This window comes from Bombina bombina, chromosome 11 (assembly GCF_027579735.1).
Source record: "Bombina bombina isolate aBomBom1 chromosome 11, aBomBom1.pri, whole genome shotgun sequence".
NCBI lineage: Eukaryota > Metazoa > Chordata > Amphibia > Anura > Bombinatoridae > Bombina > Bombina bombina.
Window position 1 is genome coordinate 181,757,242 of NC_069509.1, and position 16,635 is coordinate 181,773,876.

General features: G+C 41.4%; 1 protein-coding gene across 4 annotated transcripts in view; it reads right to left on the bottom strand.

The window, feature by feature from the left end:
- Window positions 1-16,635, bottom strand: part of ATF7IP2 (activating transcription factor 7 interacting protein 2) — a 118,155-nt gene that overhangs the window by 77,840 nt on the left and 23,680 nt on the right. For all 4 annotated transcript variants that reach the window (XM_053694914.1, XM_053694912.1, XM_053694913.1 and 1 more), the window contains exons 4-6: window positions 11,353-11,487; window positions 2,706-2,813; window positions 2,422-2,582 (exon numbers count right to left, since the gene is read on the bottom strand). In XM_053694914.1, the coding sequence (XP_053550889.1) occupies window positions 2,422-2,582; window positions 2,706-2,813; window positions 11,353-11,487 (404 nt within the window). The remainder of the gene's footprint in view (window positions 1-2,421; window positions 2,583-2,705; window positions 2,814-11,352; window positions 11,488-16,635) is intronic.

Genomic DNA, 16,635 nt, shown 5'->3' on the forward strand with positions numbered 1-16,635 from the left:
AGTATGGATCTCAGGCTGAAGGATATGGGGCAGCTGAAAACGAGAGGCGCAGTGAGAATTATGTCCCACCAGTTCCCATAGCTCTAAAGCCACCAAAGCTCTACTGTAGAGACTGATATGGACTAGTCTACACCCCAAAACAAAGTAGAACTCTCTGGCACTACTCATAAAATAAAAAAAAAAAAACTCTTGATTGAAGAATCCAAAACACCTCACTTTACCTGCTCCTATCACTAACGTAGGCAAAGAGAATAACTGGAGTGGGAGGGGAGGAGCTATTTAACAGCTCTGCTGTGGTGCTCTTTGCCTCTCCTGCTGACCAGGAAGTGAATAGCCCAAAAGTAATGAAGATGATCCGTGGACTCATGTCTTTAAGAAGAAAAGGTATTACATGTTTTATCTGAATCACGCAAATTGAATTTATGAATTTCGTTCCTGTGAAACAGCCTTGTGCAGGCTTTCATCTATTTACATGTTGGATTTTATTAGATCATGAATAAAGTTTCAATAATATTTGTAATTTAACAGATCATCTTTTCCCTTTTTCTAATGAATTAGCACATGCTACCATAGACCAAACTAGAAGAGGCAAAGCGAAATATATCAGGAAAAACTAAAATATGGCAATTATATAGGTAAAGGAGACTATTCCAAAGACTTCTGGAAATATATCTAGGAGTATGAGACCATATAGCAGTGAAGCATTATTAGGAAAAAAGGTAATGGAGGCTCAATGCATTACCAGAGAACTCTCCTTTTTGTGGGAAAATATATTTAATTATGCATTCATTGTGTGATTTCTTGTACTTCAGTTGGAGAACAGGGATAGCCAGTGCTGATGTGTGCATTCGAACACATGTATGTGCAAATACACATGTGCACAGAATACAAAAAACAAACAAAAAAAAAAAAAACACTTTGACACATTTATGCTAATCCAAAAAGGTCAATAGTTGTAACCCTTTGGCTGTCAGAAAGCGTGTGGGATTAAACCACTCCTACAACAAACGCATATACGCACTATGGCCAATAGTATGTGGACACCTGACCCATCACACCTATTTTTGATTGTTAGACATCCAATTCCAAAACCAAGGCTATTAATATGAAGTTTACCCACTTTTGTGGCTATAACTTCTGGAACCGCTTTCCACAAAAATTTTTGAAGTGTCTGTGGGAATTGTATCCATCCAGTGAAAAGAGCATTTAGAGAGGTTCATAAAGCTGATGATTATTGTGATGATTTTGGTTCAAGAGGCAGTTTAGAACTCTGTAGCGAGTGATTCAACAGATATTACTCAGCAGCTATGTTTTGAATTTTTGTCATAGGAAAACTAAAGTTTGTGAAGTTTCTGCCCAGGTCAACTATATGTTAAAGTCACTGAGACTCTCATTGCTTTCTCATTTGGGTATGGCACTTCCTAGGTCCCCAGTCTTAGCCCTTCTACATATTGGTCTTAAGGACCTGCAGAAACCCCAACAAATGCTAGGAGCCGCAATTCTTATCGCAACTAAGGTTTGCATTGCTAGGTCATGGAAAAAACTTGAAGCCCCAACTCTAGCTCAGACTACTCAACTTATAGACTATCTAGCCTCTATGGAGAGAGGCCTTTATAATATGACTGAACGTATTGACAAGTATTGGACGATCTGGAGTAGGTGGTTCCTTAAACCTCCTTAGACGTCCAAATACTCACTATTGTCCTTCAATTCCTTCGGCTGATACCTTATCCCTTTGAGGTCTCCCACCCTCCTTTTCATTTTCTCCCTTTTCTTTCTTCTATATCTTTATGCTGGTCCTCTGAATTTTGCTATAATCTTTCCTGAGGTTTTCTATCCATTAAATTTGTTAGGGACCACTTGCTCTTACATTATGATCAGTAGATTGAGACATTAGGAATATACATAGCTAAAGACTGCTGTGACATCTCCCAGCTAATTTTATGAAACTAGATTTCGTTATAGGTGGAAATGCAAGGGATGACACTATTCTTTTAGATATCTTCCTCTGGCACAGGTGTGAGAGTAACCTACAAGATGGCAATTGATCCTATGTCAAAACCATGTGCTAGTTATATATAATGAATAACCTTGTTCTTTACATTTGAGAATTGTGGAAAGTTTGTTCCTATGCTGATTAATTTATTTGCATTCTCTTTGTACTGTGTTTTGCTTAATAAAGCTTTTAAAATTAAAAAAAAAAAAAAAAAAGTCACGGAGCTCTTCAGTACGATCCATTGCACTTTCAATGGAGATTTTATGACTATGTGCTGGGTTTTATGCACCCATTCACAATGGGTGTGGCTGACAAACCTGAAGTCAATAATTAGTAGGGGTGTCCACAAACATTTGGCCATATATTGTATTATACAGTTAAAGATAAACACAAATAAATGTACAAAATAAAATGTGACCACTCACGTTTCCTCGTTAGATTCATTATCGCCACGTACAATAAGATCTGTGCAGCTGGCATTTAGTTTTCCAGACCGGGAATTTGGTAGAAGAGGTGTGACAGGAGTTTTTGAAGGGGACGGTGGTTTGCTGGCTGCTACATTTTCCTTTTTAATTGAAATAAGATCCTGAAAGTAAAATATATCAATTTGATAGAACATACATATACACACAATGACCTTGATAGCGTAACATACTTAAATAATATTTCAAAAGCATAAACATAGCAAAAAACAATATTCTATAATTACCTTTTTTGTGCCACTAGTGACAGGCTGCATGTTTTTATGGGGTAGCATTTGCTCCTTTTGAATGCTTATTGCAGACATAATTCTTTTTTCAAGCTTTCTTATTTTTTTCTACAAAAACAAAGGCAAAATCCTGTTAGCACCAAAAAGGTAACCTTAAGTAAAAGTAATGTAAAAAGTAGGCAGACCTTTTTGGAGACATTTTTTATACATAAAAATTCTCAGAACTTCAACGTCGTTTGGCAACAATATATTCTGAAAGTCTAAACTAAAACCCAGTCACACTATGTACCAGTTTTAACAGCATCCTGGTTTTTACCCAATGATGAAGCTCATATAAGCAGGGGTGTACTTGGGGGGGGGGGCGCAGAGGAAGGCAGTTGTTGGGTGCAAATAATAATAAAAAAAAATTAAATATGGCTGTCCGGCTGGGGTGGAGCTAGCTAGTGAACAGGGCACATGCAGGACTTCAGTACTCTGCTCAGATTTAAAAAAAAAAAAAAAAAAAAAAAAAAAAACCACACAACACGAAATTTATGCTTACCTGATAATTTTTTTATTTTGACACTATGAGTCCACGGATCATCCTAATTACTAATGGGATATTCACCTCCTGGTCATCAGGAGGCAGCAAAGAGCCCCACAGCAAAGCTGACAAATGCTCCTACCTTCCCTCCCACTCCAATCATTCAACCGAAGTTAAAGAAAGGAAAAGCCAAGAGGTGCAGAGGTGTCTGAAGTTTACCATAATCCAAAACCCTGGCTTACAAGAACAGGGCGGGCCGTGGACTCATCGTTTAAAAAGAAAACAAAATTTATGCTTACCTGATAAATGTATTTCTTTTTTTATGACATGATGAGTCCACGGATCATCTTAATTACTAATGGGATCCAATAGCAAAGCTAGAGTACACAGATGATACAGGAGGGGCAAGACAGGGAACCTAAACAGAAAACACCACTGCTTGAAAAACCCTTTCTCCCAAAAGGGGTCACAGCCGAGGAAAAAAAAAAAAAAAAGTCAAAATTGTAGAATTTCGAAAAAAAAAAAAAAGTAAGAGGACCAAGATGCACTTTTGAATGCCCATGAGGAAGCAACAGCCCTTGTGTTAACAGCCAAAACTATCTCTGGAAACTGCCGTCTAGCAGTCCCGAATGAAAAGCGAATATTACTCCTCAGACCACTTCTTATCACTAACGTAGGCAAACAAAATGACTGGAGTGGGAGGGGAGGAGCTATTTGTCAGCTTTGCTGTGGTGCTCTTTGCCGCCTCCTGCTGACCAGGAGGTGAATATCCCATTAGTAATTAAAATGATCCGTGGACTCATCGTGTCATTAAAAAGAAAGCTATTTAGAATTGCAGCATTTGGCAGGTGGCGACTATTGCACACACACTTGTCTGATGCTCTTTTAGACAGTGCGGGTGAAGATAAACTACTGTGGGCTGTAAGCACAAGAGTAGCAGCAGACCAGCCAGCCAATGTGTGCAGCAGAAGAGGGGAGACAGCATCACTGGAGTCTTATTACTGAAAACAATTTCTTAGTTAAGGGGACTGCAATATGTTGGGGATTTGAACTATAGTTGGGGGGCCCAGATAAAGGACTTAAGCCTGGTCTCTTCCCTCCCTTACTTAGTCTCTGTATCTAGAGATTCTTTGCAGTCATTAACATGAGCCTCTTCCTTGGGTGGAGACATCAAGTGGCTCTTTAATTCCTGCACAACGTATTAAGCTAATGTCAAGGTTACAAGCAGATTGACTTTGGAAAATAACATAATTTATGCTTACCTGATAAATTTATTTCTCTTGTAGTGTGTTCAGTCCACGGGTCATCCATTACTTATGGGATATATTCTCTTCCCAACAGGAAGTTGCAAGAGGATCACCCAAGCAGATCTGCTATATAGCTCCTCCCCTCACATGTCATATCCAGTCATTCGACCGAAACAAGACGAGAAAGGAGAAACCATAGGGTGCAGTGGTGACTGGAGTTAAATGAAAAATTTTTGAACTGCCTTAAAAGACAGGGCGGGCCATGGACTGACTACACTACAAGAGAAATAAATTTATCAGGTAAGCATAAATTATGTTTTCTCTTGTTAAGTGTAGTCAGTCCACGGGTCATCCATTATTTATGGGATACTAATACCAAAGCTAAAGTACACGGATGAAGGGAGGGACAAGGCAGGAACTTTAAACGGAGGGAACCACTGCCTGAAGTACCTTTCTCCCAAAAATAGCCCCCGAAGAAGCAAAAGTGTCAAATTTGTAAAACTTTGAAAAAGTATGAAGTGAAGACCAAGTCGCAGCCTTGCAAATCTGTTCAACAGAAGCCTCATTTTTAAAGGCCCAGGTGGAAGCCACAGCTCTAGGAGAATGAGCTGTAATTCTTTCAGGAGGCTGCTGTCCAGCAGTCTCATAGGCTAAACGTATTATGCTACGAAGCCAAAAAGAGAGAGGTGGCCGAAGCCTTTTGACCTCTCCTCTGTCCAGAGTAAACGACAAACAGGGAAGAAGTTTGACGAAAATCTTTAGTTGCCTGCACATAGAACTTCAGGGCACGGACTACGTCCAGATTATGCAAAAGTCGTTCCTTCTTTGAAGAAGGGTTAGGACACAATGATGGAACAACAATCTCTTGATTGATATTCCCGTTAGAAACTACCTTAGGTAAGAACCCAGGTTTAGTACGCAGAACTACCTTGTCTGAATGAAAAATCAGATAAGGAGAATCACAATGTAAGGCAGATAACTCAGACTCTTCGAGCCGAGGAAATAGCCATCAAAAACAGAACTTTCCAAGATAACAGCTTAATATCAATGGAATGAAGAGGTTCAAACGGAACGCCTTGCAGGACATTAAGAACTAAGTTTAAGCTCCACGGCGGAGCAACAGTCTTAAACACAGGCTTAATCCTAGCCAAAGCCTGAACGTCTGGAATTTCTGCCAGACGCTTGTGTAGAAGGACAGAGCAGAAATCTGTCCTTTTAACGAACTAGCGGATAAGCCCTTTTCTAAACCCTCTTGTAGAAAAGACAATATCCTAGGAATCCTAACCTTACTCCATGAGTAACTCTTGGATTAGCACCAATACAAATATTTACGCCATATCTTATGGTAAATTCTTCTGGTAACAAGTTTCCTAGCCTGTATTAGGGTATCAATAACCGACTCCGAGAAGCCACGCTTTGATAGAATCAAGCGTTCAATCTCCATGCAGTCAGCCTCAGAGCAATTAGATTTGGATGGTTGAAAGGACCCTGAATTAGAAGGTCCTGCCTCAGAGGCAGAGACCATGGTGGACAGGACGACATGTCCACTAGGTCTGCATACCAGGTCCTGCGTGGCCACGCAGGCGCTATCAGAATCACTGATGCTCTCTCCTGTTTGATCTTGGCAATCAGTCGAGGCAGCAGCGGAAACGGTGGAAATACATAAGCCATCTGGAAAACCCAAGGGGCTGCTAGAGCATCTATCAGCGCCGCTCCCGGGTCCCTGGACCTGGATCCGTAATGAGGAAGCTTGGCGTTCTGGCGAGACGCCATGAGATCCAGATCTGGTTCGCCCCAACGATGAATCAGTTGAGTGAAGACCTCCGGATGAAGTTCCCACTCCCCCGGATGAAAAGTCTGGCGACTTAGAAAATCCGCCTCCCAGTTCTCCACGCCTGGGATGTAGATTGCCGACAGGTGGCAAGAGTGAGACTCTGCCCAGCGAATTATCTTTGAGACTTCCAACATCGCTAGGGAGCTCCTGGTTCCCCCTTGATGATTGATGTAAGCCACAGTCGTGATGTTGTCCGACTGAAATCTGATGAACCTCAGAGTTGCTAACTGAGGCCAAGCTAGAAGAGCATTGAATATTGCTCTTAACTCCAGAATATTTATTGGGAGGAGTTTCTCCTCCTGAGTCCATGATCCCTGAGCCTTCAGGGAATTCCAGACTGCGCCCCAACCTAGAAGGCTGGCGTCTGTTACAATCGTCCAATCTGGCCTGCGAAAGGTCATCCCCTTGGACAGGTGGGGCCGAGAAAGCCACCATAGAAGAGAATCTCTAGTCTCTTGGTCTAGATTTAGTAGAGGGGACAAATCTGAATAATCCCCATTCCACTGACTTAGCATGCACAATTGCAGCGGTCTGAGATGCAGTCGCGCAAATGGTACTATGTCCATTGCCGCTACCATTAAGCCGATTACTTCCATGCACTGAGCTACTGACGGGTGTGGAATGGAATGAAGGGCACGGCAAGCATTTAGAAGTTTTGATAACCTGGCCTCCGTCGGGTAAATTTTCATCTCTACAGAATCTATGAGTCCCTAGGAAGGGAACCCTTGTGAGTGGTAATAGAGAACTCTTTTCCACGTTCACCTTCAACCCATGCGATCTCAGAAATGCCAGAACTATCTCTGTATGAGACTTGGCAGTTTGAAAACTTGACGCTTGTATCAGGATGTCGTCTAGGTACAGAGCCACCGCTATGCCTCGCGTCTTAGTACCGCCAGAAGTGAGCCCAGAACCTTTGTAAAGATTCTTGGAGCCGTAGCTAACCCGAAGGGAAGAGCTACAAACTGGTAATGCCTGTCTAGGAAGGCAAATCTTAGGTACCGATAATGATCCTTGTGAATCGGTATGTGAAGGTAGGCATCCTTTAAGTCCACAGTGGTCATGTACTGACCCTCTTGGATCATGGGTAGGATGGTTCGAATAGTTTCCATTTTGAATGATGGAACTCTTAGGAATTTGTTTAAGATTTTTAGGTCCAAGATTGGTCTGAAGGTTCCCTCTTTCTTGGGAACCACAAACAGATTTGAATAGAATCCCTGCCCGTGTTCCGTTTGCGGAACCGGGTGGATTACCCCCATTAGTAAGAGGTCTTGTACACAGCGTAGAAACGCCTCTTTCTTTATTTGGTTTGCTGATAACCTTGAAAGATGAAATCTCCCTTGTGGAGGAGAAGCTTTGAAGTCCAGAAGATATCCCTGAGATATGATCTCCAACGCCCAGGGATCCTGGACATCTCTTGCCCAAGCCTGGGCGAAGAGAGATAGTCTGCCCCCCACTAGATCCGTTTCCGGATAGGGGGCCCTCTCTTCATGCTGTCTTAGGGGCAGCAGCAGGTTTTCTGGCCTGCTTGCCCTTGTTCCAGGACTGGTAAGTTTTCCAGCCCTGTCTGTAACGAGCAACAGCTCCTTCCTGTTTTGGAGCGGAGGAAGTTGATGCTGCTCCCGCCTTGAGGTTACGAAAGGCACGAAAATTAGACTGTTTGGCCTTTGATTTGGCCCTGTCCTGAGGTAGAGCATGGCCCTTACCTCCCGTAATGTCAGCGATAATTTCTTTCAAGCCGGGCCCGAATAAGGTCTGCCCTTTGAAAGGAATATTAAGCAATTTAGATTTAGAAGTCACGTCAGCTGACCAGGATTTAAGCCATAGTGCTCTGCGCGCTTGGATGGCAAATCCGGAGTTCTTAGCCGTAAGTTTGGTTAAATGTACGACGGCATCAGAAACAAATGCGTTAGCTAGCTTAAGTGCTTTAAGCTTGTTCATAATTTCATCCAATGGAGCTGAGCGAATGACCTCTTCCAGAGACTCAAACCAGAATGCCGCTGCAGCAGTGACAGGCGCAATGCATGCAAGGGGCTGTAAAATAAAACCTTGTTGAACAAACAATTTTCTTAAGGTAACCTTCTAATTTTTTATCCATTGGATCTGAAAAAGCACAACTATCCTCCACCGGGATAGTGGTACGCTTAGCTGAAGTAGAAACCGCTCCCTCCACCTTAGGGACCATCTGCCGTAAGTCTTGTGTGGTGGGGTCTATAGGAAACATTTTCCTAAATATGGGAGGAGGGGAAAAAAGACACACCGGGTCTATCCCACTCCTTGCTAATAATCTCTGTAAGCCTTTTAGGTATAGGAAACACGTCAGTACACACCAGTACCGCATAGTATCTATCCAACCTACATAATTTTTCTGGAATTGCAACCGTGTTACAATCATTCAGAGCCGCTAATACCTCCCCTAGCAATATGCGGAGGTTCTCAAGCTTAAATTTAAAATTAGAAATCTCTGAATCCAGTCTCCCTGGATCAGATCCGTCACCCACAGAATGAAGCTCTCCGTCTTCATGTTCTGCAAATTGTGACGCAGTATCGGACATGGCTCTCACATCATCAGCGCGCTCTGTCCTTAACCCAGAGCTATCACGCTTGCCTCTTAATTCTGGCAATTTAGATAATACTTCTGTCATAACAGTAGCCATGTCTTGCAAAGTGATTTGTAAGGGCCTCCCTGATGTACTTGGCGCCTCAAAATCACGCACCTCCTGAGCGGGAGGCGAAGGTACTGACACGTGAGGAGAGTTAGTCGGCATAACTTCCCCCTCGTTGTCTGGTGATAATTTCTTTGCATGTAAAGACTGATTTTTATTCAAAGTTACATCAATACATTTAGTACACAATTTTCTATGGGGCTCCACATTGGCCTTCATACATAGTGAACAAACAGATTCATCTGTGTCAGACATGTTTAAACAGACTAGCAATGAGACTAGCAAGCTTGGAAAATACTTTCAAATAAATTTACAAGAAATATAAAAAAACGCTACTGTGCCTTTAAGAAGCACAAAAAGCTGTCACAGTTGAAATAACAATGAACCAAATTAGTTATAGCAACCAAATTTTCACAGTAAATGTATTAAGTTAGCAAAGGATTGCACCCACCAGCAAATGGATGATTAACCCCTTAATACCCGAAAACGGATAACAAATTAATAATTAACGTTTTTATCACAGTCAAACACACTGTCACAGGTCTGCTGTGACTGATTACCTCCATCAAAATGAATTTTGAAGACCCCTGAGCTCTCTAGAGACGTCCTGGATCATGGAGGATGAAGTAGGAAGATTGTGACTGAATTTTTACTGCTCAAAAAAGCGCTAAAATAGGCCCCTCCCACTCATATTACACAGTGGGGAAGCTCAGTTAACTGTTTCTATGCAGAAACAAAAGTTAGCCATGTGGTAAAAATCATGCCCCAATAAGTTTTATCACCAAGTACCTCACAAAAAAACGATTAACATGCCAGTAAACGTTTTGAACACACATTTTAAAAGTTATGAAGTGTTATTAATAAGCCTGCTACCAGTCGCTTTTACTGCAGTTAAGGCTCACACATTACTTCAGTATTAACAGTATTTTCTGAGTCAAATTCCATTCCCTAGAAAAATACTTCAGTGTACACACACTCCTCAGCCTAATACCAGTCACTACCACTGCATTTAAGGCTGTACTTACATTACATTGGCATCAGCAGTAATTTCTCAGTCAATTCCATTGCTTAGAAAAATAATTTACTGCACATACCTCATTTGCAGGGGGGCCCTGCATGCTATTCCCCTCTTCTGAAGTTACCTCACTCCTCAGAATGTGCGAGAACAGCTAGTGGATCTTAGTTACGTCTGCTAAGATCATAGAAAACGCAGGCAGATTCTTCTTCTAATGCTGCCTGAGAACAAACAGCACACTCCGGTGCCATTTAAAATAACAAACTTTTGATTGAAGAAATAAACTAAGTTTAAAAACACCACAGCCCTATCACAACAACCTGTCTTTAGTTAGCTTGCAAGAGAATGACTGGATATGACATGTGAGGGGAGGAGCTATATAGCAGATCTGCTTGGGTGATCCTCTTGCAACTTCCTGTTGGGGAAGAGATATAATCCCATAAGTAATGGATGACCCGTGGACTGACTACACTTAACAAGAGAAAAAATGCTTAGATTTCAGCATTGAATGTGATTATTATCTTATTAAGTAAAACGCTAAAAACACTAGAGACCATAAGAACTCTAACCCCAAGTTTACTATTAAATCTTGCAATTTGTAGGAGGAAAAAAACAAACAAAAAACCCCAACATTGACTGTATGAAGCCCATTGTCCCATCATTGGGATTAAAAAATAAATAAAGGGTCAAATAGGATCAGTCTCTTAACTGTCAATTTTTAAAAGAAAACCTTGTGTCATAGTTTGTGGCCCAGTAAATATTCAAAACAGGCAGGCAATATAAATCAATATTTACATGGCCTTTTTTTTTTTGAGGGCAAAATTCCTTTGGGAAAGTGCACTCAACACACACCATGATAATGATAACACCCTATCCCTCCTAGAACAATACAAAATAATCCTCTACCTCTCAGACCTCAGAGGGAAAGACTCTCGCTGCAACCACATCTCACCTCTTTCTACGCCCTTCTTTTTATAACTCTAGAAAATCGTACTCATCTTCAATCCCAGGGTCTACTAAAGAGTATCATAAGCCACCTGACGAACATGGAAGAAATGCCAGGACAATGCAACCTTCAAACCAGTAAGCTACTACCTTTCAGTACGAGAAAACTATAGTAGCCTTACATGTTGGGACACTATCCAAAAGGGACTCAACGGACAATGAACAATATAGTAGAAACCAAGATGGATCTTTATACAGATTACCTAATGTGAGAGCAAGTATTTAATTTTTTTTTAAATGTTTTACTTATGTTCTTATTCAAAAGAAAATTAAAAAAAGCAAAATGTATCACATGATCTTACTGCATCAACAACAACAAAAATTAAAACAAAAAGGAGAACAGGATTTGTCACAACTTACAATGCATCTAGCAACATCGTCAATGTAGTTTTGTTTGCACTGAATTCGATTTACTCGTTTCATCAAGTCCTCCATTCTTTGGTCAAAAGCTTCCTTAAAATAACGTTCTAGCCGACTTTCAGTTAACAATCTAATCTGCAAAACAGAGAAAACCATAACATGAAACATTTGATGCATTTTTTTTTTTTTACAGTGTTTATAATCTTATAGCCCACTGAGCTAAGGGTTTAAATGATTCCAGTCTCCAGCCGACTTACAAAAATGGTTAAAATGTAACATTAGCGCTTTGGTCTTGTATCATTAAAGGGCCAGAATAGTAAAAAAATATGGAATGCTCTAATCGGTTAGAGAATGTCATTTTACAACTATAAACCCGGCTCCCCACAAGAGGTTAAACAGAGAAGCGCCTCTCGGGAGCCACTGTGCATTGCAGGTCCTGAGTGGAACGCATATCTGAATTGCACAAATAATCCAATCAGCACCAGCAGTGCACTGCAGCGTTTTAGAAACAGAATAGCAGGGTCAATAGTCATAAAAAATAAATGTATACTTCCCCTGATAAATTCTTTTCTTTCCTGGCAGGGAGAGTCCACGAAAGAAACAGATCACATCACGTTGTTTTTCCACTATTATGGCCTTTAAGATTTATAAGCAAAGTCATGCAAAATCTGCCTACCATATCTACAGTAGATATTGTACTAAACGGACAGTAATAAATTACGGAAATCAAAAAACAGTTTAGCAGGTGGAGTTATTTTTGAGAAAAAAAATTTTTTTTAAATTCATGAACACGAAAATATATTGTTAAAAAAATATTCTGTGTTGAAGAGAGACACCTAGGTAGCATCTGGTGCACTGTATGATGGGAAATAGCGCTGCCATCTAGTGCTCTTGCAAATGGATTACATCCCTGCAAAACTTCTGCCATCTAGTGCTCTTGCAAATGGATTACATCCCTGCAAAACTGCTGCCATCTAGTGCTCTTGCAAATGGATTACATCCCTGCAAAACTTCTGCCATCTAGTGCTCTTTCAAATGGATAACGTCCCTGCAAAACTTCTGCCATCTAGTGCTCTTTCAAATGGATAACGTCCCTGCAAAACTTCTGCCATCTAGTGCTCTTTCAAATGGATAACGTCCCTGCAAAACTTCTGCCATCTAGTACTCTTTCAAATGGATTACATCCCTGCAAAACTTCTGCCATCTAGTGCTCTTTCAAATGGATAACGTCCCTGCAAAACTGCTGCCATACAGAAATGGGCTGGCTCCTAAGCATACATCCCTCCTTTTCAACAAAAGATACAGAAGAACATCGATAATAGAAGTAAATTAGAAAGTTCTTTAAAATTGTATGTTCTATCTGAATCGTTAAATAAACATTTTGGGTTTCATGTCCCTCTAAGTGACCATGGGTGAGGCAGAGAAAAAAGGTGAAAGGCTAAAAACCAAGAGCACAGTATGACGGGGATAGACTAACCAGATCGGAGACCCTCAATATTCTAATGCCTCAGTTTTAATATTAAATCACTTGCAGGACTCTCTGCTCCATAAAAGTGGTTAGGGAATAGGTAGGATCAACACAGTCAAAATGATGATAATACCTAAATATTTACATCTTTTCCAAACCTTGCCTCTGGCCCTGCCTAATACCTACCTCAATACGCAACAGAAATTGCTAAACTCTTTTATCTGGTCCTACAAAAGACCTAGGATAGCACAATACACCTTATATCTTAGTAAGGAGGATGGTGGTCTTAATGTCCCCAATATAACCAACTACTATAGGGCAACCCATCTAACTAGAATAATCACTTGGAACCACTCTCCCCCGGATAAACTAGGGATACAAATTGAGAGCTATTTGTCTCAGGTTACACATATGAGGGATTTGGCTTGGATCCCAAAACACTCCAGACCCATTACAATACCACATAACAGCTACACTAAAGCCACTCTTGAGACGTGGGACTATGTTGTTGCCCGTATAAAAGGAATATCCACCTCAGTATCCCCCCTGACTCCGATAATAGATAATAATCTGTTCTTACAGCACAATCTCCCCACTCATACAACTACAAACACACTCATGCAGAATCTCCCAATGTACCTGCTTCTGGATTCAACCGGGGTTAAGGATAGAGCCTTGCTCAATGAAGAGCTGGGATCCCCCTTTCACAGCTGGTATGCATATTTACAAATTAGACACGCTATTAACAACAGCCCCTTTAAACAAGATATACTTAGACCTCTGACTCTCTTTGAACAATTATGTACTAACCCAAATATCAAGAAAGCACACCTCTCGAGGACGTATAAAATTCTGAGAGGCTCCTTCCCAGAAAAAAGGCCCACATACTTGGCGAGGTGGAACGAGGAATTCCTGAATGACCTTGCTGATGAGGAGTGGAGGCGTTGTTTTCACGCCACCCATTCCTCTTCCACCTCTCTGACTATGTCAGAAGTGAACTATAAAATAATAGCACGTTGGTATCTAAAGCCCCAACGCCTTCGTACTATCTACCCTGCTGCCTCTTCTAGCTGTTGGAGGAGATGCAGGGAGGTAGGCTCTATGACACATATTTGGTGGTCCTGCCCAATCTTGGCAGGCTTTTGGCCACAAGTGGAAAGGACTATACATCAGGTCCTGGGAATACATGTTCCTCTTCACCCTAGCTCTATCCTCTTAAATCACATACCACACATCCCTTGTGCTTACCGCAGAAAACTATTGCTTATAATGCTTGCCTGTGCTAAGAGACTAATCCCCAGACTGTGGAAGACACTAGAGGCGCCCACTCTCCCCCAGTGGATTTCAGAGGTAGAACATATTATCGCACTAGAGAGAATGTATTACTCGTACGTAGGTAAACAAGACTTCATAACCAATATACTGTTTTTGTGGGAGCAAAGACTCCACCCAGCTGTCTAATACTGTAGTGCTGCATAGTTACCTATGTTATGTATGTGAGATTGTATTAACCTGTTCTGATTTGTATACTTGAGCCCACATCTCTATTAGAGACACCGACCTAGCTTTGTGATAATGTGGATATAATGGGGCAGCTGACTATTTTCCTTCTCCAATCCTTCCCTGTTCCCCTCCCTTTACCCTCATTATAGAAAATGCTGGGTCAATGCTACAACATAATATATGTCTCTTTGTTTTCTCTGTTTTATGACCTTGAAAATTTCTTCATTTGTTCTTAAAGATGTATGTTACACTACTGTTAAATTGATATACCCAATAAAAATATTTGAACAAAAAAAAAGTGGTTAGGGAAAAGGTAGAACCTTAAAAATTTCCTTTACAAGATATGACGAGTCGACGGATTTCATCCTTACTTATGGGATACAATACCAAAGCTATAGAACACGGATGAAAGGGAGGGACAAGACAGGAACCTAAACAGAAGGCACCACTGCTTGAAGAACCTTTATCCCAAAAACAGCCTCAAACGAGGCAAAAGTATCAAATTTGGAAAAAGTGTGAAGAGTCAACCAAGTTGCAGCCTTGCAAATCTGTTCAACAGAAGCATCATTTCTAAATGCCCATGAGGAAGCCACAGCCCTAGTAGAATGAGCCGTAATTCGTTATGGAGGCTGCTGTCCAGCAGTCTCATATGCAACACTAATGATATTTTTTTTTTTTTTTTTTTTTTTCTTTTTGGCTGAAAAGATGTAGCCGTAGCTTTCTGACCCCTACGTTTCCCAGCAAAAACAAATAATGAAGATGTTTTGACGAAAATCCTTAGTCGCCTGGAAGTAGAACTTCAAGGCACGGACTACGTCCAAATTATGTAACAGACGCTCCTTCTTAGAAGAAGGGTTAGGACACAAGGAAGGAACAACAATGGCCTGATTAATATTCTTGTTAGAAACAACCTTAAGAAGAAAACCAGGTTTGGTACGTAACACTACCTTATCAGAATGGAAAATAAGATAAGGAGAATCACATTGTAATGACGAAATCTTAGAAACTCTGCGTGCAGAAGAAATAGCAACCAAAAATAAAACTTTCAAAGATAATAACTAAATATCCATGGAATGCATAGGTTCAAATGGAACCCCTTGAAGAACATTAAGAACTAAATTCAAACTTCAAGGAGGAGTAATTGGTCCAAACACAGGTCTGATTATAGTCAGGACTTGTGTAGCAAAATAGACAAAGCAGAAATGTGTCCTTTTAAAGAACTTGCCGACAACCTTTTCTCCAATCCTTCTTGGAGAAAAAATAAAATCCTGGGAATCCTAACCCTACTCCATGAGTAGCCCTTGGATTCGCACCAATAAAGATATTTACACCATATCTTATGGTAAATCTTTCTAGTAACAGGCTTGCGTGCCTGAATTAAGGTATCAATGACCGAATCAGAGAGCCCTTGCTTAGATAAAATCAAGCGTTCAATCTCCAAACAGTCAGCTGCAGAGAAATTAGATTTGAATGATGGAAGGGTCCCTGAATGAGAAGGTCCTGCCTCAATGGAAGCTTTCACAGTGGCAGAGATGACATGTCCATCAGATCGGCATAACAAGTCCTGCAAGGCCACGCAGGAGCGATGAGAATCACCAAAGCCCTCTCCTGTTTGACTCGAGCAATCACCCGGGGAAAGAGAGCAAATGGAGGAAACACATTAGATAGGTTGAACGACCAAGGCATCTATCAGTTCGGCCTGAGGATCCCTTGACCTGGATCCGTACCTCGGGAGATTATTACTATTACAACAGATTCTGCAGCGCCTCATTCTGACGAGATGCCATAAGATCCAGCTCCGGTCTGCCCCATCCGAGAATCAGGGTGGCAAAGACCTCCGGGTGGAGTTCCCACTCCGCCAGATGAAACGTCTGTCTGCTCAAAAAATCTGCTTCCCAGTTGTCTACTCCTGGGATGTAGATTGCTGACAGATAAGAGTGAGCCTCCGCCCACCGACTTATCTTGGATACTTCTGTCATCTCCTTGTTCCTCCCTGATGATTGATGTAAGCCACAGTCGTGATGTCCGACTGAAATCGGATGAACTTTGCCGAAGCCAACTGAGGCCAAGCCTGAAGAGCATTGAATATTGCCCTCAATTCCAGAATATTGATTGGAAGTTGAGACTCCGAACGAGTCCACACACCCTGAGCCTTCAGGGAATTCCAGACTGCACCCCATCCTAGAAGACTGGTGTCTGTTGTCACTATCACCCAGGAGGGTCTGCGGAAGCACATCCCTTGGGACAGATGATCCTGTGACAACCACCAAAGAAGAGAGTCTCTTGTCTTCTGATCCAGTTCTATCCGAGGA